General features: G+C 36.0%; 1 protein-coding gene across 1 annotated transcript in view; it reads left to right on the top strand.

The window, feature by feature from the left end:
• The window catches only part of ADAM23 (ADAM metallopeptidase domain 23), a 116,167-nt gene that overhangs the window by 55,982 nt on the left and 43,049 nt on the right, over positions 1-17,136 (top strand). The window contains exons 8-12 of the mRNA XM_009890250.1: positions 9,728-9,791; positions 13,209-13,291; positions 14,021-14,084; positions 16,411-16,483; positions 17,020-17,093. Coding sequence (XP_009888552.1) covers positions 9,728-9,791; positions 13,209-13,291; positions 14,021-14,084; positions 16,411-16,483; positions 17,020-17,093 — 358 coding nt within the window. The remainder of the gene's footprint in view (positions 1-9,727; positions 9,792-13,208; positions 13,292-14,020; positions 14,085-16,410; positions 16,484-17,019; positions 17,094-17,136) is intronic.

The raw sequence follows: 17,136 nt of genomic DNA, 5'->3' as shown, positions 1-17,136 counted from the left end.
AATTGTTGTGTAGTCTTTGTGGTGTATGTTTCTGTAGGGCTGAATTTAACTTGAGACTAGTCCCGGAGGAGATTACATTGTTAGCATAATTTATAAAACAGTAGGGCAGTAACTGCATTATTTGAGAATCAATTTGATTCATGTTTTTTCTCAAAATTCTTTTTAAATGAAAATGGGGGAACTAGTCACAGTTTTCCAGAAGGAAACTTCAAATATTTATAACATTTTCTTAAATAAAAGTTTAAACATTTAGGGTACTAAATGGATCCTATAAGATATACAGGCTGTGTAAATTAAATGTGATAATATCACACAGAATCACAGAATGGTCAGGGTTGGAAGGGACCTCTGGAGATCATCTAGTCCAACCCCCCTGCCAGAGCAGGGTCACCTACAACAGGCTGCACAGCACGGCGTCCAGGTGGGTTTTGAATGTCTCCGGAGTGGAAGACTCCACAACCTCTCTGGGCAGCCTGTTCCAGTGCTCCACTACCCTCAAAGTAAATATTACTGTGGCAAATTTAAGTCTAGCCTGCTTTTTAAAATTTGTTACGGATGAGATGCAAGGAACTCAGTATTAGGATTTTACAACAAAGCGTATGTACTCCTGTGAGTAAGTGTGGTCTTGAGTGTACATAACAGTGCTTTACTGCCTCATTTGCCATTCCCAGAACTGGAGGCAACTTATTAAAAGTTATCATTTGCTTTAGTAGGCATTTCACATGAAAAAAGACTTAGATATTAAAACCTCTCCATATTTTTCAAGACACATTAATGTGTGAAAAAGGCTTTCTTTTATTGTTTTAAAAATTATAAAAACCTGATGGTGTGAAAAAGCTTCCTTCTCAATTACTGTGTTCAGCTGTAAATTAGAAGCATTAATTATAAGCAATATTTAAGTTCTTCTGTCTTCTCTTAGTATTTTGTTTCTGTAATTTTGTTTATTACAATTCTCTTCAGGTATCTTTTTCCGTCCTGTCACTAAGGTTATGATAAAAATGTGTATTTTATTATATTATGTGTGTACGTACATTTGTATGTTCTCTAACGTGCACTGTCTAGTGTTTTACTTATTCACTCTTCCAGAAGTACAGTAGGAGGCAGCACCAATCCTGTCATTGACTGAGGGCGTGCACTCTTAGCTCAATGTCTCAAATATTTCTTAGCAGTTTTTCTAGCTCCTTGTTATCTACTTTTACTGCTAGAACTTTCCAGATCAGTCCTTTTAATACTTTTTCTTATTTTTATCTCATTTTTCTTCATCTCATCCCCTTATCCTTAGCAAATATGCATAAAATAAAAAGCATGTGTATTTGTTCATATGTTTTATAGGGGAGAACTTATAACTGTAGCCATAGAAATTAATGTTGCAGTCCCTGACTTTCAAGCACTCAAGTTTTCGTTTCTCCTGTCGTAATTAAATAACGTCCCTATGCCTGCTGTGCAGTGCATGAGTAGAGTTGTGCTCCATAAAATGGCTATCAATAAATTTATTGACTGCAGAGTTTATTTCAACAAGACTGTAAGAAACTCAGCATGGGCTAATTTGTCTGAAATTCCATTTTTGGGGTTTTTTTTTATGCTGATGTAAGAGCTTTTGGGAAGTATGTTCCTGCATGGGATCTGTGTGAGCCTCTGGGAAGAGGCATCTTAAAGGATTTGTAGAAAAAACAAAAACAAAACCACAACCAACAAAAAAAACCCACAGCAAAACCAAAAAAATCCCAAACAAAAAAAACCCCAGCCCAGCTTAAAACCCTGAAGGGACATACTGTTTGTCTTTTAAAATGCAGACGCTGATGTTGTGAATGTTAGCGCTCTTGTCAGACCACTTGCTTGTGGAGTGAAAAGACTTTATTCTGTGAACTCCTGATCCTGGATTTAATTAAATGCTGATCTCCTACCCTTCTGAACAGTGCTTTGAATGCCTATCAGCTGACATGTGACCACAGCTGTTGGTTTGGTGGATTGTTAGGGACAGCATTCTCAGGGCAAGGCAAATACACATCTGGGGGCCATATGATGATGATATAAAATTCTGTGCGGCGGGATGAGGATGTTTATTGCCTCCTCCCATGTAACAACTACAGATAATCACATGCAAGAGAAGGTTTGAAAGAAGGTGCTTCTCACAAAAAAATTAAAATGCAAATCTTGTCACAGGATGTTGTGCATATTATACTATTTACAGGAGTTTAAGGATTGGAAGAATTTACAGAAAAGGAATCTACTGAGGGCCATTGAAAATTATACTAACTCTGGTTTATGTAATCCTGGTGTCACAGATCACGGGGTGCTGAGAAAACTCCCTGAAAAATTACGATGTGTGTATTTACTGTCAAACAACATACTAAGCAGTTGTCTGTTGTGATGCATCACATGGATGTTAGGTTATGTTCTTACTCCGTGCTCACATGTAACCACAGTAATGTGGCAGTGGTGAAGAGCTGTTATCTTTCTAATGTAGTAGATTTTTCAGCCTGTTTCTGAGATGGTCCAGTCTTGTCAATAGTGAGATCTTTATGCTGAAGTGAGTTACTGGGATCTCAGATTCTGTTATAGTCGGGCTGAAATATTTGCAATTGGAGCTAGTATAAAGCCTGTGTAGACTTGACGTGTGATTAAGTTCATGAAAGTAGCTCTTCAGAGCCTATGTCACTGAGTTTAACTCGATTCAATGACAGAACTAAAGTTGTGCTATATAGTTCAACATGGAAGCATGGATTAAGGGAACCCAAATAAACTTTTAGTTTGCTGGAGTATCAAAAATGGACCTCTGATTCTGCTATATTCGTTAATCTAATCTGAAGGTGGTCAAGTCAGCTCTATAAGTATAAATAAACTTATTTCACTAGTTTTAGTATTAGAAGTAAAATAATATAATTTAAAAAAAACCAACCAACCCCATACCCACATCTGGTTGGATTTTTCCTTCATGGAAAGAGTTGGTTTAAATCGGACTCTTAATTCATTAGATACAAAGTATCAGAACATGTGGAACATTCAGCAAATTCTTTAAGAGGAGAAGAAACTGAAGTTTCTTTTGTATATAAAAAAAAGCTTGCTTTAAATGAAGGAAGCTCTGGCAGATATGATTACCATTGAATAAGACCATTCTGGTGAAGCCAGATGACAGCCCTCAACCTTACACTACATGTTAATAAAATTCTTATCGATAATTCAAAGCTACCTGTATTCCAAGCTGGTTATGGAGGAAATGAATCAATTAAAATTCAGTATTGAATGAACTTGAACAGTTGTTTAAATGAAATCTTTATTTTATCAATTGCTCCTCTAGGAAAGTTCTGTCACAGCAAATTACATTGAGGTATTTTCCATAACGCAGTACTTATGTCTTCTGTAATATTGTCTAGCCGTTCATTTCTTCATAGCCTTTTGCATACCACTTTAAAAAGTGGTATCATCTTCAGTGCTATGGTAAAAGAAATTATAGCAGAAACTGAGCAACATAACTTTTGTGGTGTTCTGAAGAACCCTTCAAGCTCCTACTTTCAAAATGCTTGCTGAAGTAGCCATTAAAATATAGCATGCTGCATTCTCCGATGGAGGGCTTCAGGACTTAACTAGAGAAAGGATTGTGAAGAATATGTTGCCTGAACTCCCTTGAACTGACTTAGGGCTTCTTCTACTGAGAGAGGCAGACTGATCCAGGAAAGAGTCTGGAGCATTTTCTGCACTGTTCTATACAACTTCAGAACACGCTTTCCTGTCAGTCTTTTGTGGAGATCTTTCCCCATTTGAGGAGCTCTTAAAAGATACCTAAAATATTACCTACGTAATTTCAGTTTAATAAATTTGTTTTCAGGTCATCCTTTTCTCTAGCTGAAAGACAAGCCAAAAAAAAAAAAAACACCCAAAAAAAAGAAACAAGCAAAACTGTGCAAGAAGTGATTTTTTTAAATAAGTGTACTGTTTACTGTTATAGAACCATTATGGTATTAATAGCAGAAGTGGGGAATTTCTTTGATTCCATACTTATGAAAAAGTTGACCTATACACCTGCATCATCAGTTGTTTCCTTTAATTGCTTGGAAACACAGATGCTTGATCCACAGTATTATGTTTTGATTTTTAAGCTTCTTCAAGATACTATAAGAAAAAGTAATGAAACCTTACTGTGTTCTAAAAAATAACAATGAATATTTGCAGTATATTTATTCCTTGGAGAGGCTGTTGTCAGAGCAGCTTCAAAGACAACAGCCAAGTAAAGACTACTGTAAATACATACTAGAAACTTAATAATAAATTCCCATAAGAACACTCGATTCAACAAAGCTTGTGGATATAATTGAAGTTGGTAATAGAAACAAGGCTATAGATGGCCATTTCATTAGATGACAGTGTCTTTGCAATGTAACAAAATGCCGTAGCAAGGTCTTAATTTTTTTTCACATCTTCTTGTGCTACTAAACGGTATCTGTCAAATGGACAAAAACATCTGCTAGGTGTTCTGTTAAGTAATTCAACTAAACTAGATTGCTCAGACACTGGTACTGAGCTTGAATCATTTCAGAATACTTAAAGAAAAACTAAAAAAAAATTATTGCTTGGTAGTCTAATTTTCTACAGGTTGATTACTGATGTATGAGATATCTTTTAGTCATTTTGTAGCCTTTACCTATGCAAATGAATTCTTTTCATTGGGATAGTTACATGCCAGCTGAGGGAAGCTATTTTTCACACTACAACTCTCCTGCTAATGAAAACAGTAGCAGTGAAATATGTGCCAGAGAACTGGATGTGAGTTCTTCAGAAAGCATCTGCTGCTTGCTTTAAGAGCTGGCCTGTGTCTTCAAAGGCAGCAACTGTCGGGAATGGCATATCCCTTTGCTACTTATTTTGCCTCTCTCGATATAACTCAGATAGAAGAGCTGGTGATGCAGGACAACTTAATAAAAACAATTACCTAAGACAAACCAGGCAGGGTGTGAGAAACTATAGAAAAGGACACAGCAGACTAATGTTTTTTTTCATGAGTTCATTCAGCATGTTGCAATTTGATGTGTTCATTGTGAGACATCATGCTAACACGACATACTAGCTTAAATATGCTTTTGTCTCATGTGATCATGGCTTACACAATCGTTTCAATTAAAGCTTGCACTGTTTCTGGTGCTCATAATATTGAAAAACAGATTTGCTGTACTGGATGCATTTCTGCTTAATCAACATGTAAATGGATCAACTGAAAGGTGACAAAATACAGTCCAGTGTAGATGAGGCACAAATGTATTTTGAGAATTCAGAGATGCCTTTCAGAGGTAAATTTAAGCATTCTGTAAATGATAATGAAGAAGAGGTATTTTGTGATGGGGAGACCCCTGCTTTATGCTTGAGTTCTGTATCTTGTTCCTCAGGCACCTGCACTTCTACATGAGCTCTTAATCAGTGTATTCCAGGCCTTTCTTTTTGATGCACTTGCACTTCACCTACTGGTGAAATTATAGTGCTCTTCTGCATTTCTGGTGTTCATGTTGGAAAAAAATGTTTGAAAATTATTTTGTTTAAGTGTTCATTTTTTTTTTCTTTTCCTTAAATAATTTCTCCTGTCTTGTCAGATTTGTCAGCCTTAATAACACGTAAAAGTTTTGGTAGGGAAAACTTTCAGTAGCAGTTTTACACTTACTTTTACAACTGTTGTTATTCCTGGAGCTTTAGCAAAATCTAGAACAAACTCCCTTATCCAGATTCTGTCTTTTTCTTTGCAGCAGTTGTGGAACATTTTTGTTGATTTTTTTTTCAGCCCTAGACTACTCTCTGCAATATCACATTTCAATACTAACCATTTATAAGCACAGTTACTAATGTGTTTGTAGTGATTTTGCTATGAATGTAGCGAACAGGACTGAGATTAGCTTTATTATAGAAGCAACTGATTGTGTGTACTTGCAGAGCCATGTTGCAAAATGCCTGCAAACATAATGTCGCCCTCCCGTTCTCCCCTCTTCTCCTGATTAAGGTTATGATTGTCTGAGATTAGCAATATACATTGAGGGATTTCTGGATGATTGGAAATAAGGTGTTCTTTAGGATGTTTGCTAGTGTGGACAGATACTTGAAATAAGTGATACAAGGTACCTGGCAAAAATCAGGTACCTACCAAGGTAGAGGCATACAGTTTAAGGAGAAGCTGACTGATTATTTTTTTTTTTTAATGGAAAGTTCAAAATTCTTGACGGCTTGTGGGAAATGTTAAGAGAAAAATGTCCTTGCAGTACGTTGGTGGTTATGTGTGACAAGCTTAGGAACATAATAATGACCAGAAACTAGTGTTAAATACCCTGTTAGAGTATAGCATCAGAACAGGTTTGTGAAAGACAATAGCCTTATAATAAATTTTTAAATCCAACTTCTAGATGGTAGATACTGTGTTACATTTTGCAAAAGGGTAGTTCACAAATTAAAGGTGTATTTTGTTTAAAGCATGGCATTTGGGAAGTATATCATGAATAGCAGGCCTCAATTTTCTTTGGAGGCTATTTGTTCAATATGGAGAATTTTGTTGATGCGCCTTGTATCAGCAAATCCCACAGGACAGTAGCGTTGGAAAGTCAGCGATGAGAAAAGCATAGAGTCTACTGGAAAAGCTGCTGTCTCCTGCCTCCATGCTTTATACTTGTAACATAAGTATAGGAGTTTTCCATCGTAAGCTTATCATGTTAGGTATCCTGTCACGTGGGACATTGTATTTGCTACCTGAATCAGGAATCCCTTTGCAGCTGGAAGTAATGAGAAGCTAAAGAATGGAAAAGGTTGGCAGAAGAAGGGAACGACTGGGTTACAACAGAAGTTCAACAAAAATCCAAGGAAAGAGCACTGAACTCTGGAATCTAAAGAAGTTTTGAGACTAAAAAAATTTTGATTCTGAAAAAATTTTGAGTAGGTCTTATGTTGCGCAAATGGGATAAATCTAAGAGACAAATGCTGTAATTAAACTACAGTTAGTTGTGAGTCAGTAGACACAGTGGAAAATCATTTGCTGCAAGTCTTACAAGATGCCAAAAGCACTAGATAGCACTGAAAGCAGTTCTGAGATCAGTTGTGTAAAGTTACTAGAAGAAGGAAAAAAAAGGGGGCATGAGAGTGTGGAAACGGGTAGATAAATGCTGATCCCAAATTGGTTAGAGGAAACCAAATGGTCTCTGTGAGTTCAAGCAGAAGTGTCTGTAAAAGTTTGAATCTGGTCAAGGCCTTTTCAAGTTAAGCATAGTTCCATTCTCAGTGATTTTCTTAAACTTATATCTAATCAGAATTTTCCATTTTCCTACTTGTGTCAGTTACCTTTAGCCTTGTCTATACCATAGAATCATAGAATGGTTTAGGTTGGAAAGGACCTTAAAGATCATCGAGTTCCACCCTCCCTGCCATGGGCAGGGACACCTCCAACTAGACCAGGTTGCCCAAGGCCATGTCCAGCCTGGCCTGGAACACCTCCAGGGATGGGGCCTCAACAACCTCTCTGGGCAACCTGTTCCAGTGCCTTACAATCCTCAAAGTAAAAAACTTCTTCCTAATGTTTAATCTAAACCTGCCCTCTTCCAGTTTATATCCATTCCCCCTTCTCCTGTCACTACATGACCTAGGAAAAAGTCCTTCCCCAGCTCTCCTGTAGGCCCCCTTTAGGTACTGGAAGGCTGCAATAAGATCTCCCCAGAGCCTTCTCTTCTCCAGGCTGAACAGCCCCAACTCTCTCAGCCTCTTCTCATAGCAGAGTTGCTCCAGCCCTCGGATCATCCTCGTGGCTCTCCTCTGGACACGCTCCAGCAGGTCCATGTCTTTCTTATGCTGGGGACTCCAGAGCTGGATGCAGTACTCCAGGTGGGGTCTCACGAGAGTGGAGTAGAGGGGCAGGATCACCTCCCTTGACCTGCTGGCCACAGTTCTTCTGATGCAGCCCAGGATACAGTTGGCCTTCTGGGCTGCGATTGCACATTGCTGACTCATGCTGAGCGTCTGGTCAATCAGCACGCCCAGGTCCTTCTCCTCAGGGCTGCTCTCCAGCCATACCCCACCGAGCCTGTATTTGTGCTGGGGATTGCCCTGACCCAGATGTAGGACCTTGCACTTGGCCTTGTTGAACTGCATGAGGTACTGAGGATGGCAGTCCTTATGCTTCATAATAAGTATGAAAAATGCAAAGAAGAAAATAACATTATCAACACAAGTTTAATTGCTTTGTATACGTAATCCTCTTCAGAAGCTTCAAACCTTGCCACATTGAAGAAGTAAATGTTTACATTGTAGTCAAGTGCTTACACTATAAAGTATTTGTATTCTTGTGCAGAAAATTTATAGCTTACTATGATACAGAGAAAGTTAAAGTGATTTTATGCAACTGAATTCATTTTTAAATCTGCACTTTAAAAATACATCTATTAAATATCGCTATCAAAATGAAGATTAAGACAAATGATGAGACTTCAGTAATTATTCATGGCTATTAGTGTTGGGTTTGCAGGCACAGAGTGCCCATAATGTCGTCTCTCAGTTCCATGAAAAAGGACTTTTAAAACAACCACTGGTAACTGACTTCTGCAGGATCTTCTTTGATAAGTGTAGTGACTGATAAATGTGGCATGAAGAATTGCTTTTATAAGCCAGTAGTCCCAGAATTAAAGTGTTATCAGGATTGCTAATAACCTAATCTGAGTTTGAGATACCCATTATCATAAGTTGTTAGTCGTGAATTCCCATCAGAGCTATTTTGTCAGACCAGGCTACCATAATGATGATGTTTTTTATTCATAGCAAGAATATTTTTGTTTTGATATATGTACCACTATCTGATTCTTTATTTTTTTATTATTATTTGGAAGGGTACAGGCTCTTAGAGGTTTGAAAAATACTGAGAATTCTGGATCACATTAAAGAAAATGCTAATCTTGCATATATGATGGGGCCAGTTAACATATTTAACTGCTTTGCTCTCCCTGGGCTGTTATACTGCAACCCTGATTATAATGGGGTGAGAGGTGAACGGGGCATTGAATTTATGCCAGGATATGTACATGCTAGCTAATCTTACTTAAAAAGAAATGAAATTTTAACTGTAAATTATACCGTATGGGAAAATATTATGCTTCAGAAATTTGTCTTGCTGGATTTAGGAAAGAAATAAGAGTGAGAAAAGAATCTGAGAAGAAAAGAGGTAGTATGGGGGGTTGTGTGTGTGTGTGTGGTTTGTTTTTTTTAAAGAACATTACTGGATTTGGAAAAAATAGAGTATTTGCAGTGAGGTACAGGTAAAGTATACACTCTTGTCATCAGAACAATCGTTTATGTATTTGTTCAGCCTTACATATATTCTGTTTAACTTCTAGATAAAATATAAAACTTATTTGAAAACAATAATGAACTAAAAATACATTTTGTTGGTACCAGTCACTGGCAGCAAACAAAGTTCTAAAGCCATGGGATACTTTTTTGCATATTTAAAAGGCTGGTAATCTAATTGTAAAGCTAAAACACAGGGGATTAGATTGCAGAATGAGATTCCCCCTTCCATAACACACTCTGGCTTCCAGTGCAGCAGTAAACCATTTACTGGACGAAAGCTGCTTGATTTTTTTTTTGAACTAATTTGCAAGAAAAGAAAAAATAGTGTGAAAATTCTAAAAAAAAAAAAACACCCCAAAAATTAAACCGCCCATAGCAGTAGAAAGAATATTCAGATTTTTCTCATCTTGATTTTTCCTTTCTTTGACAGTGACTTGTTGTCTTCCAATTATGTGGAGATTCACTATGAAGATGGAAAACCGAAGTTTTCTAAGGTATTGTGCCCTTAAAATGTGTCAGAATGGTCTTTCTGAGGGAGCAATACCAAGAAATTGTTAAAAAAAGAAAAAAGTTTTGCAAGACTTAAAAACACTAGAAGCCTTTTCCCACACATACGAGATAACTCCGATCTCATCTTGTAAGGATACCTCAGTAATACAAGAAGAATTGTAAAAAAGAGGAAAGCTGTGCTGGGGTGAGGGGTAGGCAGTGGTAGGTGGTAGATACTGCCAGATACTGCCCAAACAATTATGTCTTGTAAAATGTAGAGGGTGGAGGGGTTGAAGTCACCATGAGTATAGTCTTCATTAATTATTTACATGTCCTTAGCACAAAGTGCAAGTGGAAGGGATAATGGTAATATAAGATGTTCAAACAAACAAAAAAAAAAACTTGCAGTGACTTTTCCTTGCAAGAATTATACAGTTGTGAAACAGAATATGAAGGACTTAACTCCAGAGGTTAAAGTTTCAGTTATTACAAAACCAGCATATTGCTTAACATCAATGAATTTGTCAAACTAGCTCCCAAATTGCATTCAGTGCCATAGGCTATTGATCCAAAGACAAAGAGATTAAAGTTATGCAAGATAGTTCAGCCCTTACTAATGGAACCAGATCAATCTTTTTGTTTGTTGCGGTAACAAAATGAAGACTGGTAGGTTCCCAGGAAGGTTATAAACGATATTTTCAGGGAGTGACTTTTTTCATATTTGGTATAAATGCTGGAATATTTGTTGTGAGCTTATTACATGTGAAATATATTTCTATTTAGAGTGGAGGGAAGCAAACATTCAAGTTGCATTTATGCCTTCAGAAGTTGGGACTGTTGTTTGTCCAGTTATTAGGTGTCTAGTTTATTATTTTGCCCTTGTTATAGAGGATCTCAAACAAAACTATATTGCAGGTCAGGGCAAAATTAAACAATTACATTGCAATAAAATTATTGCAATATAGTGTTTTGTTTTCCTCCACTGAAGAAGAAAAATAGTTTCACGTGACATACTGAGGAAGTTGTTTCATTAAGACTCAGTACTTTGCAGAATAGGCAAAAATGCTAAATGATGCAAGAAAACAATTCCCTCTGGCATTTAGACAATCTCATGCAATTGTCAGCTGCAGTGCTATCATTGAGCACTGCGGTTGCTGAATCATGAATCTGACTGGAAAATTATATTAGAACTTGAGACTCAGCAAATGGGCTAGCTTTGCCTGCTGCAGTAACTTGATCCAAACTTCCTAGGGGATGTTTTCTGAATCGATTTATTTAGAAACAGTAATAGAGCTTCTGAGGTCACGTTAATCTGTAAAAGGCTTCATTATAAGTTCAGAAAATATACACACAATTTGTGTAGAAGATCAAATAAGAACGGTATCCCGGTCTTTTGCAGTATCTTCTAATCCTTTTTAGACCTTATGTGATTAACTATAAGATTGTTTTGTTTCCTGATGTGGATGTAAAGAAGCGAGATCTTGATGAAAAGTATTGTATTTTCCATAAAGGGATAATTTATTACAAGAGTGAAAACACTGAAGAACAAACAGCAATTTCTTTACTTGGATGACTGTCTTTTAAAAAAAATTCTTGAAAAGCTACTCATGTGAGAGAGATAATCATGATTCAGTTGCTAAAAAAGCATGGCTTATGCATTCTCACTGATGGAAAGGTAAATATGTAGTGATTGCTTTCTGTGTAGTACTTTGATTTAATTATGCACAATAGTCTGTTAGGAATTTCTTTCAGAAACTGAATAACTCATTAAATAAGATGCAAAATGGCAATAATGCTGTGCATACTTAAACAAAGAGAATTTTACATTTTACATTCCTTGAGTTATAATAATTACAGAAGGAATGGGTCCAATATGCTTGTTGGAATTCACATGATGTGACACCAGAATTAAGAATATTTTGATGATGAATGGTGCGTTTTTCAAACAGTGTGTGAGACCCAACCACACTTAAGGGTTTTTAATAAAACTTTTTGAGAATACTTTTTAGTTTAGCTGGGATTGTTGTTGATAGACTTTAAAAATAATTTGAAAAGAAAACCACTGCAATTCTGTTTTGTGAGACTTCGTCTTGTCACTCTGTCTTAGGTGTGTTCTGAGCGTGCTTGAAGTTCTCTGCCCACTTTAAAGAGAGCTTAGACAGCTTAATTGCTTCAGGAGAGGAGATCTCAACTTATCTCATTCTATGACGAAAACCAGGCAGGTCCAGGGAACCTGCACTTTTAATTCAGAGGAAAGCGCGTAGCATTCACTAGAGTTTACTTGGCATCTAAGCAAGGCTTTTCTGGATCAGAACTTTAAGATTTTAAGTATGTACTAATTCTTCCCTGTGATATTTTGGTCTCCTGCTTGGTCCTGTTCCCCCCGCACCAATATATACACATTCTGCAACTTCCCTTATGTTCTTCTGGAGAAGTGGAAGACTATATATAGGGTCTCACTGTACGCCCATTTGGTAGCACATTTTGCACTAATTCTATTCAACCTAATCCCTGCATCAGTTGACTGTTCAAATCTTGCATTGCAGCATCCAGCAGGGTCTCCCTTACTTCATATCATTAGGGTCTTTGAGAACTGAGGTTTTGGATCACAGTTTTGGTTGTAGTTTGCCTAATTTGGGGTTTTTTTGTAAAGTCTCTAACATCTAAACACATTTGTAGGTAATTTAAATGTTGTTTTTTAAATAAAAGGCAAGACCTTGTAGAAAACATGATTGCTGACTTCCTTAGAGAAACACAAAAATCCCGCTGTTTTTTGAATCATTTGGGTTTTGCATCTATTTGGAATTTTATGCAGTTAAAATCAAGAGTTGACTTTTAGTAGCCTTTTGATATGTACAGTAAAAACGCAACTGCACGCTTTAGTGTTGCTAAACTGGATTCACTTTCTGGCTCATTCATCATTAGTGATATTGCTACCTACAGTCTAATGATGTAACATTTTAATTGATAAATTTTCAGTGAGACAAAATTGGTAGAATCCAGATCTAAGCCAAAATATATGCCATGTGATTGCTGAACACTATCACTTGTAATTTTAACGGACCTGGAAGGCATCAAGATATAATTCGATGCTCACATAAACTGCTTTACGTAACATTTTTACAGAATCGGTTTACAGCAAAGAAATGCACTTAAAAAAAGATAAAGAATGATGTACTTCAACAAAAGAATAACCCATGTTATGGCTTGAAGACTTACGTAAATTAGTCTTCACTGGGCACAGTTTTTCTCTTATAAGCAATTAGGGCTAGTCATTGGTATTTACTTTAGCAATCACTGCTTTCTCTGAAATTTTACCTAATGCAAGGTGTTAGATCTTTTTTTGCCTTGGTTTCAAGCAAAACATTGTATCAGGGTAATTTTGTGTGTGTGATTGTTTGTTTGTTTCTAAACCTTATTAGGGTGGAGAGCATTGTTACTACCATGGAAATATCAGAGGTATCGAGGATTCCAAAGTTGCTCTTTCAACTTGTAATGGACTTCAGTAAGTGCATGATGTCATTTTTCAAACAAGGCCATTAACTAATTCTTACTCTTGAATATTATCTCTTAATATGTGAGAGACTGAAATTCTACAGGCCCAAAGATTTTACATGCTTTGAAATGCCAGGACCAGCTATGCCAAACTGCTAGCATTTTTCTTAGTATCATTGGGATTAAAGTCTCTTGATGCTGTCCCATGAAACCTTTGAATATGGTAAGCGCAAACAAATTTTTCACTAGATGACTTATTATGGTAAAGGATAAACAAGAATTGTACTTTAGCGGTTTGCACGTTCAGTATTCATGTATGATTCTGTCAGCCAATAGCAAAATCTTTTTGGTAGATTGTACAAGGAAAAAATGAAAGAAATTAGTCCCTACTAGGATCACTTACTGTTAAGTGCAACTCAGCTGGTGATTATATTCTGCATGCTAATGCATGTCTTAGGACTTCCTCTTTCCAAAAGTCAAATCTTCACCCTTTTTGGTGCTTTATCCTTACATTGCCATTACATTCAGTGTTAGTTCATTAAAATGTGCCTCACCTCTTAGAAAAAAACTAATCTTAACTTTAGCCACATGTGGTAGTAATGAACATACATAGAATTTATTTTAATATTGATCAGTTTTTCAGCCCTAAGTTTGGGCTTCTCTTGTCAAAACTCCTGTTCTGGAGTCAAATTAATTGCTCTGTATTCCTAAATATCACTTCTTTTTCTCCATGTTCTAGTGGTATGTTTGAAGATAGTACTTACTTGTACTTGATAGAACCACTGGAACTGACCCACAGTGCAGTAAGTCTATTTTTATCTAATTTATTTGGTTTGGGAAAGAGAGTGCTCAAGGAATAGCAAATAAAGGTATTAGAACAAATCAATAAATAAGTCACCTCTCGCATTCAGTTGTATGAAAAACAAAAGTTTTTTAAAAGACTTGATTGGAATTTATTTAAGGCAAGAAATGTCCAAGTATGAATTACCTAAGATTTTTTTCTGCTTTCTTAAATCTTTCTTTTCCTAGTTATTGTTTATCATTTAGATGTTGGGAGTAGATTAATAAGACTGTTTCCATAGCAAGTGGTTATGGATTATCAAAAAGTGTTTATCAATTTGCTCTAGTACTTGAACAAAAGGACTTAGAAATTCATAGAAGGGATCTCTAGAAGTCATTTATTCATCCCTCTCTAAATAGTTGGATCAGATTGCTCCAAACTCACCATGTTTCCACAAAGAACTTAATGAAATAGACAATTATATCTGGTTATTTTACACTTTATACGTGTTAAGTCAGTGGTCGCTGTATAGCTTAAATTATTCTCATCCAGCATATTCAAATATATAACTATGCTGCATCGGCATGTAGGACTGCATTTACACAAATACCTGGCTAACTATTATTGGTTTTGTACTTATGTTAAGTATTATAATACAGCTGTTTTTAAAACTTTAGCTGTTAGTAGAAGTGACTCAATTTCATAGACAGTAGTAAACCAGGTAGATTTCTACCTCTGGAATGGTTCAAAGATTTGAGTGATTTTCAGTGAAAAGATTGTGCAGCATTGAGACAGAGAATTCTTAAGGTTTGTACCCTACTTGGTCTGTAGGATGTATTCCAGATGTTGTATCACAGCTGTCACCTTGTCTTGCTCTAGTACTTACCAGTATATGACAAATAACATGATGCTGCAGAGCTGATATGTTTTATTGACTGTAAAGCTGAACTCAACAGTCCAAAGAAAGATCTGCAAAATCTTTGACTCTTGACACTTTCAAGGAAACTAGATCAACATTCAGAGGAATCAGTATCGTTTGGATGGTCAGTTGTTGGACGGTAAATGAAACTGTAGAGACACAGGAAAATGTTACATCCAAAAAGATTTCTTAGACTCCTCAGGAGCAATATTACATTGCCATGTGTTAAGCTATGTAATGCATTTTGATGTAGCACATATTAATAAAAGTTGTAAGGCTGAAAATTGACAGCATAGACACAGCAAATTCATGGAGATTATATTTATACAATGGTATCCATACCGTAGGCAGAGGAGAATTTGATTTAACTGTTTACTTGTTTGGGTGGACAAAGGAAACCAGGATCTGCCTCTTAGTGTGATATTTCAGTAAAACTTGGAAGTAGAGCAAAAGTTCTAGTTAGAAAAGTGAGATCCCATCTGCCAACTCTGTTGAGGATTCAAGCGCAATTGTAAATGATAAGAAGACAGATGAGATGAATATTTTTCTCAAAACTATTGAAGATGAAAATAATGCAGCTACAGAGAGCTTCCAGAGACTCATTTTTTGATTGTACTACATAAGTATCTTGAACAAAGCCTTCAGCATGTAGTTTATTCAGCTTGATTAATCTTAACTATAGTTGCTACTATATAAAACTTTATTTCCCCCTGCCCCCCAAAAAAAACACCAGCAAAAATATGTGGTATTTTCCTTCAATGTGTTATGTGTTTCTTAGAGAACCTACAGACCAGTAGCATCCTGCCCTTTGAAAAGAATTGCTTGTTTTGGCAGGCTCTGCAGAGGAGGTGTTACAGAAGAAAAAACAGTTGTTTTCTAGAGCAGATACCAAAATGTGATAATTTGGGGCATGTCAGACTTCTAAAGAAAATATGCATTAAAAGTTTTCTCCTTTTTAAGTGTTGAATACACCAATAAGACAGGGTGAAATAATTCTCTTAAAGATAGTGTATTGATTTAGTTTCTTGCATTTTGCAGCAATTAGAAAGATATATTTTTTCATAAATAGTAATAGCTGCTTTTCATCTCTGGAACATTTCAACTAGATATATACTTCTAATTTGATTTATTGGAATAAATGGTCTGTGTTCTCTAAGACTAAGGCTTTTAAAGGACTTTTTTCAAGTAATCTCAAAGACATCTGTGATACTTCAGTTTTGTGGGGCAGTGAATGTGCTGCAGCAGAGAGGCTCCATGATTTGATCAGGATTGAAAATAGATTGCTTCAAATTAGTATTATGTCAAATTGGTACTATGGTTGCTTGTGTTTTATGGAAGAATAATAAAAATGATAAATACTGAAAGAAGTGCCTCACTTTTCACTTGACATTTTTAATTACAAGAAAATATCACTTATTTTTCTTATCAGGAAAGTAAAAGTAGGCCACATATCATCCAAAGAACTTACGGAACACAGGCCTCCAAACAGTTGCAGGACCTTGGTATGTTTTTGTTTATGTTATGAGTTATTCAATATTGGAAATAATTGTATATATAACTTGAAGCATTTGAATATTAGGCTAACAGTCTGTTTAAAATTGCTGATAATTTAGAAAAACCTCAAAAAATAGATACTAACCTGACTTTTTTCACAATTATTGCAATGGAATTCAGAGTTGTCAAAAAGTAGCTGAAAAAATTCCATCCATGAAGACCTGTATTTAATTTTCTTCTGCAGATCATTTAATTTAATCAGTGATACTAATACTATTGAGTGCACAAGATGGAAGAAAACATATATTCTAAGCCCAGGTTACAATCTTTTTACTTCCCCTTGCGTGGTTTAATTCCAGTTTTGGATGTCTAAATTACTTGAGTTTTGATATGTAATGTTTTACATTTTGTGTATTTTAAAAAATGAATTTTTCAATATCAAAGTTCTTCTAATTTTGATGATCTTAATCTACTTTTGGTTTCGACAGTTTACTTAAGTAGTTTAAAATAATGCCATGAAATTCTTAAATTGTAATTTGTACAGAGACTGAATCTAGTTCTGAATGGCCCTTTCTGTCTGAACTGCAGTGGCTGAGAAGAAAGAGAAGAAAGAGAGCAGTGAGTAGAAGTGTGACCCTGAGTTAAGACCATTCATAAAACC

Source organism: Charadrius vociferus, unplaced genomic scaffold, assembly GCF_000708025.1.
Source record: "Charadrius vociferus isolate BGI_N301 unplaced genomic scaffold, ASM70802v2 scaffold147, whole genome shotgun sequence".
Lineage (NCBI taxonomy): Eukaryota > Metazoa > Chordata > Aves > Charadriiformes > Charadriidae > Charadrius > Charadrius vociferus.
The sequence above is the reverse complement of the archived record's forward strand: the minus strand, read 5'-3'. Positions and strand labels throughout refer to the sequence as shown.